Here is an 18,619-nt window from a genome sequence, read left to right as displayed (position 1 = left end):
AGGAAACAAAATAGATTAGATGAAACAAGAAATCACAAAAACTACAAAATGATTCAAAATTAACAAAAAACTGAGGAATTTAAACAGGAAATAAAACAGATTACCCAGGAATTGTCATTGAAATTGGAACAAAAGCAGCATGAAAAAGGCAGAAAATTTCATAGGTTAGGAAAGAAATAGTAACACAGATACAATAGGAATCGGTAAGTTTAAAAACTAAAATTGACAAGTTGCAATCAGATGTAAATGAACAAGGTAGCCACATGTACTCACAGGGCGACTGAATACAAAACTAAGAGTTGCAGAAATTCAGGCTGGGTTGGGAAGATGAATAGAAGAAATTTGTATTTTGAAGAAAATGTTACATCTACTCACTGTACACACAGAACAGTCTTGTAAGGCTGCCACATGAACATACACATAATATTACTTACTTAAAATTACATACTCTAGGATATATTACCAAAATTAAACAATTTTATCTCAGGAAAAAAATAAACTGAAATCAATTGAAACATTAACACCAAAACAACTACTTAAATATGATATATAAGGAGAAGAACTGTTAGAGCTTTTATCCTCATTACTAAAATCAGCACAATTTGTGTAACTATCGTGACGGATAGGGCAGACACTAGTCTCATCAATTGTTTATAAATTTAAATCTCAGGACAATTAAAATATTTATATTTCCAAATAAAACAATAGTTTGTCATAGTTTCAATTAGCTTTACAGTAGAGCAAGATATTCTTTAATACAGGACTTCTGGATCTGGACAGTCTATGCTGTTCTAAAGATTTGTGATTATTCAGTAAATAATAATTTCAATCAAACTTTAAGAAAAATAATTACATTGTCTAATATTCAAGGAAATAAAATGTGCTAAAACCATAGTATCACTTGGCATCAGTTAGCTTGGCAAAACAACTTTAAAACAAAATGGCTGAACTGGAGCAAATTAATTTAAGTCTCACACATTTCTCTAGATAATCGACTTACAGTTCGTGTAATGTTGAAGTCTTCATATACAATGCTTATTGCATATGTAGATCCTGAAATAATGCTCGCACAACTTATATTGCAGTAAAAAGAATTATCGTGTATACTGACACAAGCCACACAATTCCTTTCAAAAACCACCTTAAAAACTTTTAAATTGTTATCCGTAAACATTGAGGAAGGCTAAATAAAACATACTACTAAGGGCAAGCAACGTCTATGCATTTACACATCTCTGCTGTTCTTAGCAATCACACAAATTATAATTTATTCTGGTCCAGTAAAATAATGAATTAAACACAAAAGGAAGATTTAACAGTTAACAAAAAATATTGCATTAGCATTAAAAATAAACAGTTTTCAGAAGTCTATTCTGATGTATCAGTATACCACAGGTTACGATGTTAAGGGAAGTAAAGAAACAATTACAGATTTACAGGAGAATTACAGGCAGGTACAAAATGACATTGCTTTGAACCAAAAGGAAATTACAGAACTGCATGGTAGAGTTAATGAGAATGTTCGGAGTATTTATGTGAATATGAGAAAAATACAGGCTGTGGGCTGCGAGGATTAGGAGCAGGAGGTAGGGGAGGACACTTATCTTTATGGCTTGCTTCCCTCTTGTCTGTTTTCAAGGAAAACTGTGGAGAGAGAGTTTGAAAGAGTGTTGTAAGACCTTCCAGTGATGCCCGCTACACGGCAGGCCTCAGAGCTATCACCTTCGACAAACCCCCTCAGGGAAGCTGTCTCGCCACTAACTTGTTATATCTGACCCACTAGCTTATATATGATCCGGCTGACTATAAATTACTAATAATAAAGCATTTATGAAACAGATATGCCAATTTAAAGCTTATTCTGACACATGAACGTATTTTACCCGGCACCAATCCCCTAACACAATTATTTTACGGCATTTTTTGAAACAGGCTATAGGAAGTATGTATACAACCATTCAACTTGTAAACAGCATGCTGTTTATTATAAACACCAAAAATTCAGTGATGACATTAGCCAATGTTTAATATAATAAGCTTTAAATTTAAGCATCATAACATTCATATTGCACTTAGAATTGCATTATTATTAGCAATGAAATCTCAGTACCACCAAAAACAACCTAGAGCTGATTCATAGCACAGCCATCTATTTCTGAAACAGTGTCACATTAATTCACGCTTGACGCTGTACATTTCAACTATCCATGGCCTGTCTGCACCACCCTACACCCTTGTCTGGGCTCTTCTCCCATGATATCCTCTTTCCCATTCTGCAAGGACATCCCTCCCCTTCTGCAAGGACTACCTGTGTCCGTCACGTATGATTGGTTTATTACTTTATTTATTGCCTAAAACTGCTTTTAAAATAATAATCAAATGTTTATAACAATCAACATAATTAATTAACAACTGTACTAGCAATTTTTTGTGTGTTTCATGGTGAGGTAAACAAAATAACATTAAAAAGTCTAATAAATGGCAGTAATTTGCCAATATTGGCATTTGTTTTAAAACTATATTAGCAAATTTGTATTGCATTCAGTAAGTAGCTTAGCAGAGGATGAATATGAATGACTATTGCTGAAAATTTTTAAGATTTTGATTTGTAATGACAATGACTGTGATTGACTTATTTTGGTCAATTGACTGATATGATAGGAAACTAAGAGACTGAGGTTGGTAACTGGTCAATTATATATAATAATATGCCCCAGTTGGCAAACGGCCTAAAATGGTAGGAATTAGAATAATAATTGTAAGGGTCAAACAGATTAGTTCTAATTCAAATTCCAATTCTAATACATATTACAACTGATACCAATTAGTTCAATTAGAGCAAAGCTGAAGTGTATGCACACAAGAAGTAACACTGTAATTATGTAGTAGCTAAGAGCGTACCTTGTCAACATGTGGGTGCCAGTACTCGTCATGCACAGTCTGTGCGGGTGCCGAGGTCAGGCGGGAGAAGAAAGTGGGGTGTGTGAGGTGCAGCGCACTGGCCTTCAGCCCGAAGTGCTGGGCCACTTTGTGCTGCAGCTTCAGCTTCAAGATCCTGCAGCAGACACATCACTCACTTTCCATCACTTAGTGCACAAGCCAAGCCATGGTAGTGAGGTGCAACGGAGCTGAAGAGCCACTTTATTATTCTGCAGCTAAGCACACAAACAGACACACTATTGAATGGTGCCCATATGGTCTCGCTACTTTACACGACAACATTTATATTTATATTCAAACCTACAAACACACTAAATTAATTTTTCCCTGTAGTTTTCAAAATTAACAAAAAATTTAATTGGTTATGTAAACAATTTTTTAAAAATAGTTTTATTTAATTTTTGTTTTTTACATATCTTAAAATACTGGTAAAAAATTATACCATAATTAACCAAATGGTTTAGTATTTTCAAATTTCTTGATACTTAATGATGAAGGTTTTTATAACAAAAATTCAAAATTTAAAAATTTGTATCTTAAAAACTAAATCTCATATCGCAATTTTTTTTTTGGGTAGATAGATGTCTCATGGTCTGCAATGTTCACAAAATATTCATGAAATTATAACTAAAAGTATAAAAATCAAGGTAATTTTATATTAAATAAGCTTGTGGTCTTAAACTTTTGCTATAACTGTATATAAAAGTGTAAATCTTAAAAAAAAAATGCTACTTAAAAACAGACTACTCAAAGAACAAAGAAAGTACATGTAAACAATATGATGATTACATAATGATTTCTAGATATAAAATGTTTAATTAATAAAGTATATAAATTTCTTAGCAAAAAGATTTCAAATTAACTTAATTAAAGTTTGAGAGAGCCTGTAAATAAGGTCATTATCATTATGGACTATACACAAGGTTGACTTAAAAAAATTATTAAATTGAACTAGTAATATCAAAGACATATTTACATTTAATTTTTCACCTATAGCAATTATTTATTATTTACTTATTATTTATTACCATTTGTAACATGCCCACAGACAGTAAAAGAACGGTTTGTTGGTCACGAGATATAAACACAGAAATGTCAATTATATAAAGACAACAAATACAAAAAAGTACAAAACACATATACTAGACAAAACATACAAAACAATGAGGAATACATATAATATACAAAATAATATAAGAAAAAATAGACTGATTGTAGAGATTAAAGATTGAAAGTTAATAATAAATGGTAGCAGATTAATTAAAAAATAAAAACTTTATCTGGTTTATTAAAGCTAGAAATTAATCTATAAATGAGATCATTGCTATTAAAAGTTCAAAACATAGATTTTAAGCAAGTATAATGGTACCAGTTTGATCAAGTAAATTTTTAGCTTTGAACTATAAGAGTTATATACAAAACTAAAATCTAAGTATGCTCTACGATCAAAAATGGTATCTAATTTATAAAGCTGATAGTGTACAATACTTAAATTTTTTTTTTTATGTATGGATTATATTTTTTCACTGTCAGAACTGTTATTATTATTATTCCATTTACGGAGCAATATTCCAATTTTTATCTGACTAATGCTAGGTAAAGGGTTAGAGTAGAATAAATATTTGAAGCATGGGACGTTATGTACTTTATTAATGCTAGAGTTCATTGGAAAGTGGATACAAAAGCATTGACAAGGAGATGAAAAACCAATGTAGAGTCCAATAAGATACCAAAATCTTTTATACTAGGGGATATTTTAATGTGAGTATTGTCAAGTGTATGTATGACTAATTGGTTGTAATTTCCCACTAAAGGATATATTTGTTGATTAAGCCTTATTAAGGGAAACAAGATTAAGTTCACACCATTTTTCAGTTGCAGTAATATCACTTTGAAGAAGATAACAATCATTTAAATAATTGATCTCTCTATAAATATAATATATATTTATATAATATATTACATAACTGCAGAATGGTTAAGAACCTGGATTATGTCATTAGTATATGTATATCTTGAATAGTAGGGCAGAAAGTGTACCTCCTTGAGAAACATAAGAATTAGCAGAGTATAAAGAAGAATTATGGTTATTTATCGTTACAAAGAAACATCTATCTATAAAATAACTAGAAAACAATTTTATGTGAATTTCACTCAAGCCAAAGTTTGATGATTTGATGAGTAGAATAGAATGATTAAGTGTCAAAGGCTTTCGCCAGATCAAAATAACAGGCATCAACCAGCGTCCTATTGATACCTTTTTTATAAATTGGATTGAGGAAAGAGAGAAAATTTGTGAAAGTAATCATACAAGTTCTGAATCAATGTTGTTTGCAAGATATTCTATTTTTTATTGAAAAATTAATTTTTATGAAAAAATGTTTCAAAAATTTTTGCAAGACCATTATTTTGACGCCGTCGTCGGTGCTCCCTCTGAGAGCACAGGCCGTTATGTGTCCTCAACACCTGATCAGTGCCGTGCCTCGAACGCGCCCGCGCGCAACATAGTGCAGTGCCCCGAACGGCGTGACGTCAGTCACGGCCCCCTACGTGTGCAAAGCGCCCGGCCGGGTGTGGCACTGCGCACGGGTATTAATTATTCATGCATTTGATAAGATAAACAGAAACTCATAAGTCTAAAACCATTAATAATTAATGTTAATTTAATAATAATTTTATAAAGGGTTATCATTCACAAAACTGGCCGAAGTCATCTTCCCGCGCTCCGCAGTTTTCCCCCGGAATTTCCCCCCTCCCTGGCCCCGGCGGCCAGGGAGGTTAGTCAGTCGCCATCCAGCACTCGCCCGGGCCGGCAGCCTACGCACGGGGAGCCCTCAACTTTCGCGCCAACATCCAGTAACTACAATAGGTAATTATAGCCAAATCGTTTTAATTCAGCTCCCCGGTCGGCCCGAATCGACCGTTCGAGATCCCGCGCGGTCCTTTAATAAAATGTGTAGTCCAACACAGGACTTTTAGTATAATACGTAATTGACTAGGTGGCCCATAGTGGCACCTGCGCCTCACTCTGTTAAGTCCCACATCGGGACATAGTTCATCGCCCACGCAGGGCGGCACTGCGCCAAACGCAATACCAAACATTCAGACGAGTCATTAACTGGGACGTGCCACGGCCACGTGTGTGACATCCTGCAAGATTCCACCGTGTCCGTACCCAGCGTAACGTGGCCCTCGCCACCACGCGGAGTAGCCGCCTTTGTATATCCTTCTGTGCGGGACTAATCACAGTGATTATAGTGTAGTGTGTTATCTTATGTAATTTTGCGAGACCTATCGTCCACGCATTTCACGTTGCGTCCACGTACTTTCACATAAGCCGGAGTATGTTCATCGTGCGCGGAGCTTAGGTCGACGATGAAGCGGCCAGTTACGTGAGCGTGTAACGTGTAAATTGTGCGACGGAATAAAACAGCTAAAAGTACGTGTGTGTTTTATTAATAAGGCGTCCTGGGAGGCCATAACAGCCCGGGGGGCAATTTGTCGCCGCGTCCCTGCCTGCAGCCACGAGGCCAGGAACCCCGCCCTTGAGACCCAAAATTAATTAAACAGTTTAGATTCACGTAAAATTCAGATCAGGCAACGGGGACGGCGTCAAAATGGCGCCCAACTAGTGTGGCTAGAACATCACCAAACTCTTTCGACAAACAAGCCAAGAAAACGAAACGGAAAAATTAGCAAACAAAGGGCTCGAGTAGGGATAAGTGCAACAGCGTGCAACGTGGCAACACCGCGCGGCAGAGCGGCGCCGCGCTAGCACGATAAGCCGGGCCGAGACCAGACATCACCCCTCCCTCGCCCCTCCACCCTCGCTATCCACTCGCCTACCACCCCCGCTCGACACATCCGCCCCCACCCCCTCATCACCCTCACTCTTCACCCCTCACCCCCCTCGCTCTTCACCCCTCAATCGCCTGCACAGCAACCCCGCTCCACCGCCCCGTGCCCCTTCACGCACACCGGCAGTCAGCTGTGAACAGACGTCATGCAGCCACGCCGCCACGGGCTCCCGCGAGGCAGGAAGCGAGCGAGCATGGAAATGAACTCTGTTGGTGAGGGGAGGCGAACCCCCCTACCTGCTCGCGCCCAGCCATCGACGTCCCCACCCGCCGCTCGGGTCGGACAGCCGCGAGCCAAGCACAGTGGAGCAACAAGGTCGTAAGTCACCACGAGTCTCTGAAGATGAACGACTTCCAGGAGGCCTACGAGGCATGGGCAAGCGAGGGCTACTCATGCCCAGGGTACAACTGGGAGTACGAGGAACAGGACGAGTGGGAGGATGACGTCACCGCAGAGTACACTGAGGGGCCGGAAGTAGACTGGATGCCGCCACGACTGTACCACATGACACAGCACGCATCGTCGCTTCCACACACGGCCAACCACCACGCCGCTGTCGCGGCCAAGATGCCGCCCACTTTACGAACAACCGAGACGTCCATCTGCCACTCGTCGCCGCCCCCGACATCGCCACCGACGCCCCCCCGCCATACGGGGTGGAGACATCACCACAGGCGGAGGAAGCCACGCCCTTCCAGCCCCTGTGGTACAACTGGCACACTGGGACCGGGTGGACATGTCAGGCCGACACGCCGCCGCCGACGCCGCCCCCTGTTGCCGCCCAGGTGGCAATTGGGCCAACCAAAACGGCCACTTTGCGACACCGTCGGCCGGATCACCAGGTGGCGGACCACACGCAGCACCACTGCGGATCCCGAACACCACCTCCGGCACCACCGACGACGCCGCCCCCAGCCACTGAAGGAGCAACTGGCGCGGCCGCAAGCCTCAAAACGGCCACTTTGCAACACAGTCGGCCGGATCACCAGGTGGCGGATCACACGCAGCGCCACTGCGGATCCCGAGCACCACCTCCGGCACCGCCCCCAACCACGGAAGGAGCAACTGGCACGGCCGCAAGCCTCAAAACGGCCACTTTGCGACAACGTCGGCCAGATCACCAGGTGGCGGATCACACGCAGCACCACTGCGGATCCCGAAAACCACCTCCGGCACCACCGACGACGCCGCCCCCAGTCACTGAAGGAGCGACTGGCGCGGCCGCAAGTCTCAAAACTGCCACTTTACGACACAGTCGGCCGGATCACCAGGTGGCGGATCACATGCAGCGCCACTGCGGATCCCGAATACCACCTCCAGCACCAACGACGACGCCGCCCCCAGCCACCAAGAGCGCAGCTGGCGCGGCCGCGCGTCGCGAATCAACCACATCGCGACCTAGTCCAGATCACCAGGTGGCGGATCACACGCAGCACCACTGCGGATCCCGAACACCACCTCCGGCACCACCGACGACGCCGCCCCCAGCCACCGAGAGCGCAGCTGGCGCGGCCGCGCGTCGCGAAACCACGACATCACGACCTAGTCCGGCAGATCACCAGGTGGCGGATCACACACAGCGCCACTGCGGATCCCGAATACCACCTCCGGCACCACCGACGACGCCGCCCCCAGCCACCGAGAGCGCAGCTGGCGCGGCCGCGCGTCGCGAAACCACGACATCACGACCTAGTCCGGCAGATCACCAGGTGGCGGATCACACACAGCGCCACTGCGGATCCCGAATACCACCTCCGGCACCACCGACGACGCCGCCCCCAGCCACCGAGAGCGCAGCTGGCGCGGCCGCGCGTCGCGAAACCACGACATCACGACCTAGTCCGGCAGATCACCAGGTGGCGGATCACACACAGCGCCACTGCGGATCCCGAATACCACCTCCGGCACCACCGACGACGCCGCCCCCAGCCACCGAGAAAGCACGTGGCGCGGCCGCTCGTCTCAAAAGCGCCACATTTCGACCTAGTCTGGCAGACCACCGGGTTGTCGACGCCGTGCCACCAGGCACCGAGGCGGACTTGACAGCCACGACGACGCCGCCGCCGCCTCCGCCGCCGCCCCCAACTGCCGTGAAGGCTCACGGGGGGTGGGCGAGATGCAAACCGGCCGTGCTCCCACTCGCGCCGCAGAAGGCGCCATACCGCCGCCTGCCGCTGAAGGCGCCACTACGCGCGCCTCCTTGGGCGCGCCGCCGCCTGCCACTGAGGGCGCCACCACGCGCGCCACCTTGGGCGCGCCGCCGCCCGCCGCTGAAGGCGCCACCACGCGCGCCACCTTGGGCGCGCCGCCGCCTGCTGCTGAGGGCGCCACCTTGGGCGCGCCGCCGCCTGCCGCTGAGGGCGCCACCTCGAGCGTGCCGCCGCCTGCCGCCGAAGGCGCCGCCACGCCGCCGCTGCCCACCTCGGCCGCAGCTGACGCTGACGCACAGGTATCTGACGCCGCCCCATGGACAGCCGCCACGGGTCTACCAGGTCAGTGGGCCGGCGTATCTTTAAGTGTGTGTGTAAGGTGTTGAGGCACAGAACGGCCTCGTCGAGGGGGGGGCATTTGACGCCGTCGTCGGTGCTCCCTCTGAGAGCACAGGCCGTTATGTGTCCTCAACAGCTGATCAGTGCCGCGCCTCGAACGCGCCCGCGCGCAACATAGTGCAGTGCCCTGAACGGCGTGACGTCAGTCACGGCCCCCTACGTGTGCAAAGCGCCCGGCCGGGTGTGGCACTGCGCACGGGTATTAATTATTCATGCATTTGATAAGATAAACAGAAACTCATAAGTCTAAAACCATTAATAATTAATGTTAATTTAATAATCATTTTATAAAGGGTTATTATTCACAAAACTGGCCGAAGTCATCTTCCCGCGCTCCGCAGTTTTCCCGCGGAATTTCCCCCCTCCCTGGCCCCGGCGGCCAGGGAGGTTAGTCAGTCGCCATCCTGCACTCGCCCGGGCCGGCAGCCTACGCACGGGGAGCCCTCAACTTTCGCGCCAACATCCAGTAACTACAATAGGTAATTATAGCCAAATCGTTTTAATTCAGCTCCCCGGTCGGCCCGAATCGACCGTTCGAGATCCCGCGCGGTCCTTTAATAAAATGTGTAGTCCTACACAGGACTTTTAGTATAATACGTAATTGACTAGGTGGCCCATAGTGGCACCTGCGCCTCACGCTGTAAAGTCCCACATCGGGACATAGTTCATCGCCCACGCAGGGCGGCACTGCGCCAAACGCGATACCAAACATTCAGACGAGTCATTAACTGGGACGTGCCACGGCCACATGTGTGACATCCTGCAAGATTCCACCGTGTCCGTACCCAGCGTAACGTGGCCCTCGCCACCACGCGGAGTAGCCGCCTTTGTATATCCTTCTGTGCGGGACTAATCACAGTGATTATAGTGTAGTGTGTTATCTTAAGTAATTTTGCGGGACCTATCGTCCACGCATTTCACGTTGCGTCCACGTACTTTCACATAAGCCGGAGTATGTTCATCGTGCGCGGAGCTTAGGTCGACGATGAAGCGGCCAGTTACGTGAGCGCATAACGTGTAAATTGTGCGACGGAATAAAACAGCTAAAAGTACGTGTGTGTTTTATTAATAAGGCGTCCTGGGAGGCCATAACAGCCCGGGGGGCCCTTTGTTGCCGCGTCCCTGCCTGCAGCCACGAGGCCAGGAACCCCGCCCTTGAGACCCAAAATTAATTAAACAGTTTAGATTCACGTACAATTCAGATCAGGAAACGGGGATGGCGTCAATTTAGTAAAGAAATAGGCCTATAATTTGTAACATTTAATTTACTCCCCTTTTTGTGTATTGGAATAACCTTAGCTATTATCCTTTTATAAGTAAAAATTCAAGATTTTACGCTTGTATTGAAAAGATGCTTTAGTAGAGGAATTGACACATAAGAGTCTAGTGGTTAAAACTGTGCTGAATCATAGAATAATAGGCTTTTTTATGGTTTTTTAAATGTTTTTAATATAAATATTTTGATCTATACGTAAAATACTTACTACACGATAAAAAACTTCAGAGTTTACACTTTTTTAATAATGTTTAAAACCAATTTTATTTTATTTTATTTACATTATTGCTTTTTTTAATAATAAATTAGGTTTTACAAAAATTAAAAAAAATTTCTATTACACACTTGATAATATTCAATGTAATAAACTATTTTTTTTAACTCAAAATCGTTTATCAATTTATGATTTTTTCAAAATAATCACCTCAGTACAATATTTTGATAGTGAATTAATTTTTAGTTTGTTATATTTATGAAAATTTTTACTTCGTATGAAATTTTTTGAAGCAATCTGGCTCTCACAGAGCAAAACCACAGTCTTCGCACCACCAACGAGTTTCTTTCCTTAGTCTTTTACCACTGTTGGCTTTGCCTACATCTGAACATACTCTACAATATCTTGTTGGGTTTTGTTTTTTTCGGTTGGCAGAATTTTCTTCGGAAAATGGCGAGCAGACAACCGATCCGTAGATGAGGATGATGATGATGAGGATGATGATGATGATGATGATGATGATGATGATGATGATGATGATGATGATGATGAACGAACCAACCTCTGCGTCGGTAGCACCATACGAAGCCAGTTGGTTTCCAAGAACCTTCACGAAGTTTTCCAAATCAGTTTTGTTGCCATTGGTCCTGGTTTTCTTGAACAAAATGAATGAGTTTATAATTGACATCAAAAACAGGTGGAAAATTTTTTTTCCCCCACCATTTTATTGAATTTCTTTGAAAGGAATAATAACCGAGTAGTTAGTTGATCAACATGATCAATGCCAGTTTTGTTTATATTGTAGTCTAATATAATATCAGGTTTGGGTTTTGCAACTATGCCTCCTCTACCTCTTACGCTGACTTCACTACATGAGGCTTTGTGTTTTGTGGAGAGGCAGTACACATCACATGTGTCCTTCCACTTTACAGCCAACAAAGGATCACACCTCCGAAAAATTGTTTCACCTCTCGCAAGTTCTTAGCTTTTTAGTTCAGCCGGCAAGCCTTTGCGGTTTTTTTGTACTGCACCCACAGCCAGGGTCTTTTCATCCCACAACTTACAGAATAATGATGGACTTGTATAAAATCTATCCATGTAAATTGTGTGTGCCTTACCAAAATAATCATGACACAATCTCCGAACAAGACATTCAATAGAGTTATCCACACTTCCAGCACCCAGTATATACCTCACAATTTAAGACATCCTGTATTTGTGTCACAAAGAATATTTAACTTTACACCATACAAATGTTTATTTTTTATATAAACACGGAAGTACAAACATCCTCGAAAAGGACACATTCCTTCATCAATATTCAGGTTCTCTGATGGATAAAAAGAAGCCTTATATTGGCTGATAAAATGATTGAAAAACAGCCTGACTTTGTGGAGTGGATCATGATTTTCTTGTACTCTTAGTAACATTGTCATTTGTATGAAGCATGAATAATATAGACCGGAATCTGTCTCTACTAAGGAGACATCCAGGAAATGGAGTGTGCATTATGTTGTCATGAGACCAATTATCTGTTATCTTGGGTTTCTTGACTAAGCACATGTGATTTATAATTGCAAAGAAGTAATACATTTCTTGAAGCTTGACTGTAGTCCAACACTGTCACATTGAATTTGGCTTCAATTTTTTCGTCCATTTTAGTTTGTCAATCATGGTACCGCCATATCAATTAGTTTCAGACTTTATATTTTTTATTACTTCTATGTCGTAAAAAAGAGAAAACAGGTAAGTTCATAGGAAGTTTCATCAATGTCAATAAGAATGCCAGATTCTTCCTCAAAAACAGGCAGCTGTGGTTGTCTGTCCACCGGTACACAGCAATTGGCTCCAGGTTTTTCATTTGCTGGTAATTGTGTCCTTGTATTGGAATCTAGAAAGAAAATCAAGTTTACTGCTACTTTATTTGCGTAAGCACTTTACTTTTGTGTTTATGTGGAAAGGAAACGATTACCAGCACATAAGAAATTCAAAGGCACAACAAAGTAACATTTATGAAATCTGGGTAACTTACCAGAACTGTTACTTGTGTAAGGCACCCCTGAGGTGTCTTGTCTAGTGTCATTGCTAAGCTGTGCAATGTGAATTAGAGGAACATCATCTTTGTCTAAAAAAAATAATAAATAAAGAATGTGACTAATGCATTTACATGAAAGAATTCAAGAGCGAATGTATATATTTTCAAATCACAAGAACAATAATAATACAAACCACTTTCATTATCAGTATTAGGTGTCTTGGATGGACGAGTTTGTGAAAGGCCATTTTTATGACAAAAACTGCTCTCCTTGTTTCCTGCTTTTTGAAAAATCTTCATCTATAATATAAAATAAAAACATCCCTGATAAGACACGTACAAAAATTAAATGTGTTTAGACATAGGTAAAACATGTTTCAAGCACCTTCAGTACGTTTTGTATAATTGCATACAAACCCAATGTGCCAGAGTAGTCATGTGATGGTTCATACAAAGAATCAGAACTGCAGCCTTCAGCTTCTGAATCAGAAGATACATGAAATCCTTCCTCTTCAAAAAATTTGACACCTTCGCACAATTTTTTTTGCCATTTCCACAGGGGGAAAAAAAAAAAAAAAAAAAAACAAGGCGCGATGCAGCACGCATAAAACTGCTTCACGCATAAAACTGCTTCACACATAAAACAGTACAGCATATGGCATCTAGCAGCGACCAATAGAACTACGACGACTGTGGAAAGCGTGTGTGACAATCCAAGCACGTTTTCCGCTAGAGCAAGCTTATATCAGTTCATGAAAACGTCTGCTCGAGCACCGATCATTGGATTAAAATACCATGCTCGAGCCGAGCTCGAGCATGTACCCGAATGTGTTAAGAGATTCAAGTTAAAATTTGGTATGCAATCAGGGCATGTTGACATGGTGCATTTTAAAGATTTTATCCTCGAGAGAACCATATCTCAAATACAGGAATAGTTTCAAGACATACATTTGATTCAGTAATGTGTGGATTATTTGTAGATATTACATACATACTAGAAAAATAATGTGAAAAAGCATTAGATTATATCACTTGAGACTTTACCATTCATATTAAGATATTGAGTTTCACAATAACCATTTTTCATAATCTAAATATATTTCCAAAATTTGTTAGGATTATTCTTGGCATTATCATTTATTCTTTGAGACCAATGAACTTTATCACATTTGATAAGATTTTAAAATATTTTTCTGTAATAGGAAAAATAAGTATAATACTGAAAGTTATTAGTTTGTAAAATTTATGAAAATCTGTTTCTGACTTTAAGGCTTGTATAAGTTCTTTAGAAAACCAATAGGGATGTTTAGAGGCCTTTTTTGCAGTTATTGGAATGAAAAAATTAATTTTGTCGCATATTCAAGTGGCTAACGGTTCCACAAGAACATTCACATCAGAAGTATTGTGGAAAATAGACCAATCGTGATCTTTTATAGAGTTATATAGTAATCACCATTTCTATAATTCCTGAAAGTAAAGTCAGTAAAAATATTAGTAGAAATATAATCCATAAATCTTTTTATAGCTAGAGCAGGATGATACAAGTCTTCTTTGATGAGTATTTCAGTTGATTTCTCAACTTCAAATTGTGGCGGATTGGTAAAACAAAGGTTCAATAAGTTTTTTGGAGAGTTGAGTTTTGTAAACTGTAGTAGGCCCATATTTAGGTAAAATCAAGTAAATATTGTGTCTTAGCTGTGATATGAGCATGCATAATATTAAAAGTATGATTGTTATACCAATCAACACCAGGTACATATAAATCACCACAAATTAACAAATTATTTTAATAGTTGGCAAGTTCATCTTCAATGGATTCAAAATATATAGCATAGGTATTCCATGTTGTTTTAGGAGGAAGGTAGATACTGCTAAGGTTAATAAATTATTTGGAGTAATTTTTATTTTAAACCAGACTGCTTCAATTCCACGGTAATCATAGTTCTGGATATGGTGTACTGATAAAAATTTGTGCTTGTTAACTGCAATCAGCACCACACCACCACTTTCCATCATTGAAAATGTTGGACTTCAATCAGTTCTGAACATTAAATAATTATCCATAAAGTAATGTGAGTTGATGCTATAATCATTAAACCAGGTTTCAATATGACAAATTATGTTGTCGCGGCCGGGGGTTGTTCGGACGGCTTTAAGGCGGTGCGTTAGTGGGCGCCACCACGTTGTGAGGCACGTGGACCCGGTGAGACTCCTAACTCGGGCGTGACGTAGCCTGTGTGAGGACATGACTCGTTTCCCCCACGCGCTGCTTATAGAATAACCTGACCTCAGCCCGCTCTCAGCGTCTGGCACGCTATGCTTACGCAGTGGGCTCTTAGGGCATCCCACACGCCCGCCGATGAGGGTACACACTTGGTCAATTAAAAGAACAACACGAGTTCGGAGCTTTTGTGGTTTATTAGCCCCTGTAGGAACAGGGGGCTCGCACAACACGTTACATCTACTCACGAAAGGAAGCTATTCAAAAGCCTTGCGGCGCGATCAGTTTAGATGAGGGCCGGCTACCACGTGGCCGGAATTTAAGATTCGCGTTTAATCAAAGTCCCGCAAACGGGGTTAATATATTTAATTAAACAGTCAGCCCCCGAGTTAGGCTCAGAGGACGAACGAAAGCGATTAGGATTTAAAATTACACAAACAGAATTACCAGATCAGCAGAAGCAAAGTTGAAGTCCCCGGATAGCTGGAAGCATCCTACCTCGGGTAGCGATGAGAAGAAACTGGGCGAAAAAATGGCCGCCGTGGTAGCAAGACAGTGGCGCTGTGCGCCGAAACGGACAGTACCGTTATTCCAACTAGACCGTGCCGTGGCCGATTTAAGAAACACATAAAACGTACAAACACCTCTTCACCTTTAAAAGTAAAGCTACATGCACTGCAATTACATAAAAGTTCAGTTAATCAAATATTAAATATAAAAGATAATATTGCCAAATGGCCTTCAGCAAGTCTGCTTCTATAGCAGCCAGCTAATATTTAGGTAGAACAAATTTGAAGGGAATACTGTTATTAAAAGCTACATTTATTTAATGTTTTTTTTTTTAAAGAAAACAAAAAACATGACACTTAATAATAATCACGGGAGTGAAGCACTGACTCTACTGCGCCCTTCTCCTGTAGTCCGTGGCGCTCTCAAATGCACACACACACCCGTGACGTCGGCAGGCGGTTCAAATGCCGAGGAATGAAGGAGGGTGGTTAGGGAGGTGGTGGCATATCGAGCTAGGGCGCAGCCCCGGACGATGTCAATGTCATAATGAGTGTTTATGATATCTTCAAAAAATTCCGTAGATTTTGTTTTAAGTCTTCCGACATTTTGATGGACTATGTCCCACTCGTTGAGTTTAGACATTTGTCAAGCAAGTAAAACTTACGGTGCTCCTCCAGGCACTATGGAAAGGTATGATGCTGTGAACAGTCGGTGGATGGCATCAGGCTGGCATTACTGGCATTATCATGAGCATTACAAGATACGTTTGTGCTGGCTATTTGCTCTTGTTGTAATTTCCCATAGAAGGAGCTAATGAGGCAGCCACTAGGCCAGAAGACACTATTATCTATTAATCCTACTGAAATCCTCTTCCAGGACAGATATATGAAATGAAGCATATATGTTGTATTTAGTGTGGAGCTTAGTCATCTTTACTTGAGAGAGATTAAGTTCATTGGTAATGTAATCAACAACCTCTTGCCCATGTACTGACGGTTCAAAATGAGTTACAAAGAGCGCTTTGGTTTTTTTATGCAATGGTATAGAAATTGCTTTCAGAATATAAATATTTCTGACATCTATTTTCAGAAGAATATTTTTACGTTCAGAAGTAGATGAAGCAGTCTTGAACATCTCGTACATCATCATTATAGGGCATCAAAAACCCCAGAAATGTAGGTTGATTAACTAATGAAGAGAATGGTTGGCCCACATATACTATCAGTGACATCAATCAACTCAGAACGGACAAGTAATGGGAATAAGGGAATAAGGGAATAACGGGAGTGCGAGCGCACACATCTGCCCCACACGAGTACACGCCCGCAACAAAGAGGCATCAAGGTAGGCTCCGTGCTTTGAGGGGGCAGATAAAGAAGTTTGAGGGAATTTATCTATATTAATTAGTTTGGTTATTATATATAGAATATTTTCTATTTTGTTACTATCAGATATCAAGATGTTATTTCAAACAATTGAGAATTATTCTAATTTAGTTCTTATCAAAGCCAAATAGAGTGAAAAATAGTATCTGATTTTGTTAAATTAAAAGAAATGTACTTGATTAGGGGAAGGGTTTTTCGAGAAGTAGAGTATAAATAATCAATAAGCTCATGAAAAAATAATTTGGAATCTAAAATCATGCCAATATATTTTATAAAGGAGGTATTAGAGATTGAAGTATTTTCAAATTTATAGTCATCTTAACTGAGTGGTAATTCCTGTTAGGATTTGAATGTATGTGTTTATCTTTGTTTGTTTATATGTGGTTGGTAACAGTGGCGCACTGGGCAAGAAAAGAAAGTAGTTAATAGTATGGCGGCCGTATGTTGTTGAATAATAAAGGAAGAGAAGTAAAGATTAAGTTTGCTTTAATTATGATCACCTTTAAAGGATAACTTTATCAGGTTATGGGCCCAGTCAACGTAAATCGCACATATTATAATGGAGGGGCACATTATAAGTGGCAAGTGTTTATAATATGTAGTAATCGCCTGCAAAGAAGAAGCAACAGCGCACAAGATGGCTACACAGCAAACGGTCCTGCCCATTCTCTCAGATAACAGTGGATTCGGTAATTGGAAATTCCGAGTAAGATTAGTTTTGGATGAGAAACAACTACTACAAACGACTGAAACGAAGCTCGAAGACATCAATGATGAAAAAGAAAAAAAGGAATTCCTCATCAAAGATGCAAAAGCCAAATCGGTCATAGTGCAATGCTTACCAGATAAGTATTTAGATTTAGTAAAAGATGCAAAACATTCTAAAGATATGCTCAAATCGCTTGAAGATGTGTTCGAAAGGAAAAGTGTTTTCAGCAAACTATACCTAAAGAAAAAATTACTTTCTCTCAAATACGAACACCACATGAAATTGGAAGAACATTTCCTTCGCTTTGATGGACTCGTTCGCGACTTGGAAAATGCAGGGTCCAAATTGGACGAAACAGACAAGATTTTTCACCTACTGATAACAATGGGGGAAAATTACAGCACAGTTATAACTGCTATTGAAACTATGAAACAAGACTTAACTATGGAATTTGTCAAGTGCCGACTTTTGGAAGAAGAAATGAAAAAGGAACAAACAAATCATGAAACCGTTCCAAGCAGTGAAGTGACATTTAAGATCACATGTTATGGGTGTGGAAAAGTAGGTCACAGGAAGGCTGATTGCTGGCACAACAGACAAAGATCAAGAAAAGGGAGAGAACCAGAAGCAAAGTATATAAAAAATAAATTTGCTAACCCAAGAGAATCACCTGCATACCAAGCTGACATCTCATTCACAGCCTATAGAAGTGAGGTTATAAACGGGGAAAACATTTTCATTCTGGACTCAGGTGCTACAAATCATCTTGTCATGGAGAGTTTGGAAGTGTACATGACTGACATAAAACTGTTGCCTCATAGTGTTGTGATCAAAACCGCTAATGGGGGTGAAATGACTGCTACGAAAGCAGGAAAATTTGTGGGTGGCTATGGCCATGGAAATATCTTCCTCGAAGCTTTGA

The 18,619-nt window shown here is 41.5% G+C and overlaps 1 protein-coding gene across 1 annotated transcript in view; it reads right to left on the bottom strand.

Moving 5' to 3' along the window:
* The window catches only part of LOC134527281 (2-oxoglutarate and iron-dependent oxygenase domain-containing protein 3-like), a 67,995-nt gene that overhangs the window by 13,509 nt on the left and 35,867 nt on the right, over nt 1–18,619 (bottom strand). The window contains exon 4 of the mRNA XM_063359819.1: nt 2,902–3,055. Within this exon, the coding sequence (XP_063215889.1) occupies nt 2,902–3,055 (154 nt within the window). The remainder of the gene's footprint in view (nt 1–2,901; nt 3,056–18,619) is intronic.

The sequence above is a fragment of the Bacillus rossius genome, chromosome 1 (assembly GCF_032445375.1).
Source record: "Bacillus rossius redtenbacheri isolate Brsri chromosome 1, Brsri_v3, whole genome shotgun sequence".
Lineage (NCBI taxonomy): Eukaryota > Metazoa > Arthropoda > Insecta > Phasmatodea > Bacillidae > Bacillus > Bacillus rossius.
Note: the sequence above shows the minus strand (reverse complement) of the source record. Positions and strands in the feature narration are given on the sequence as shown.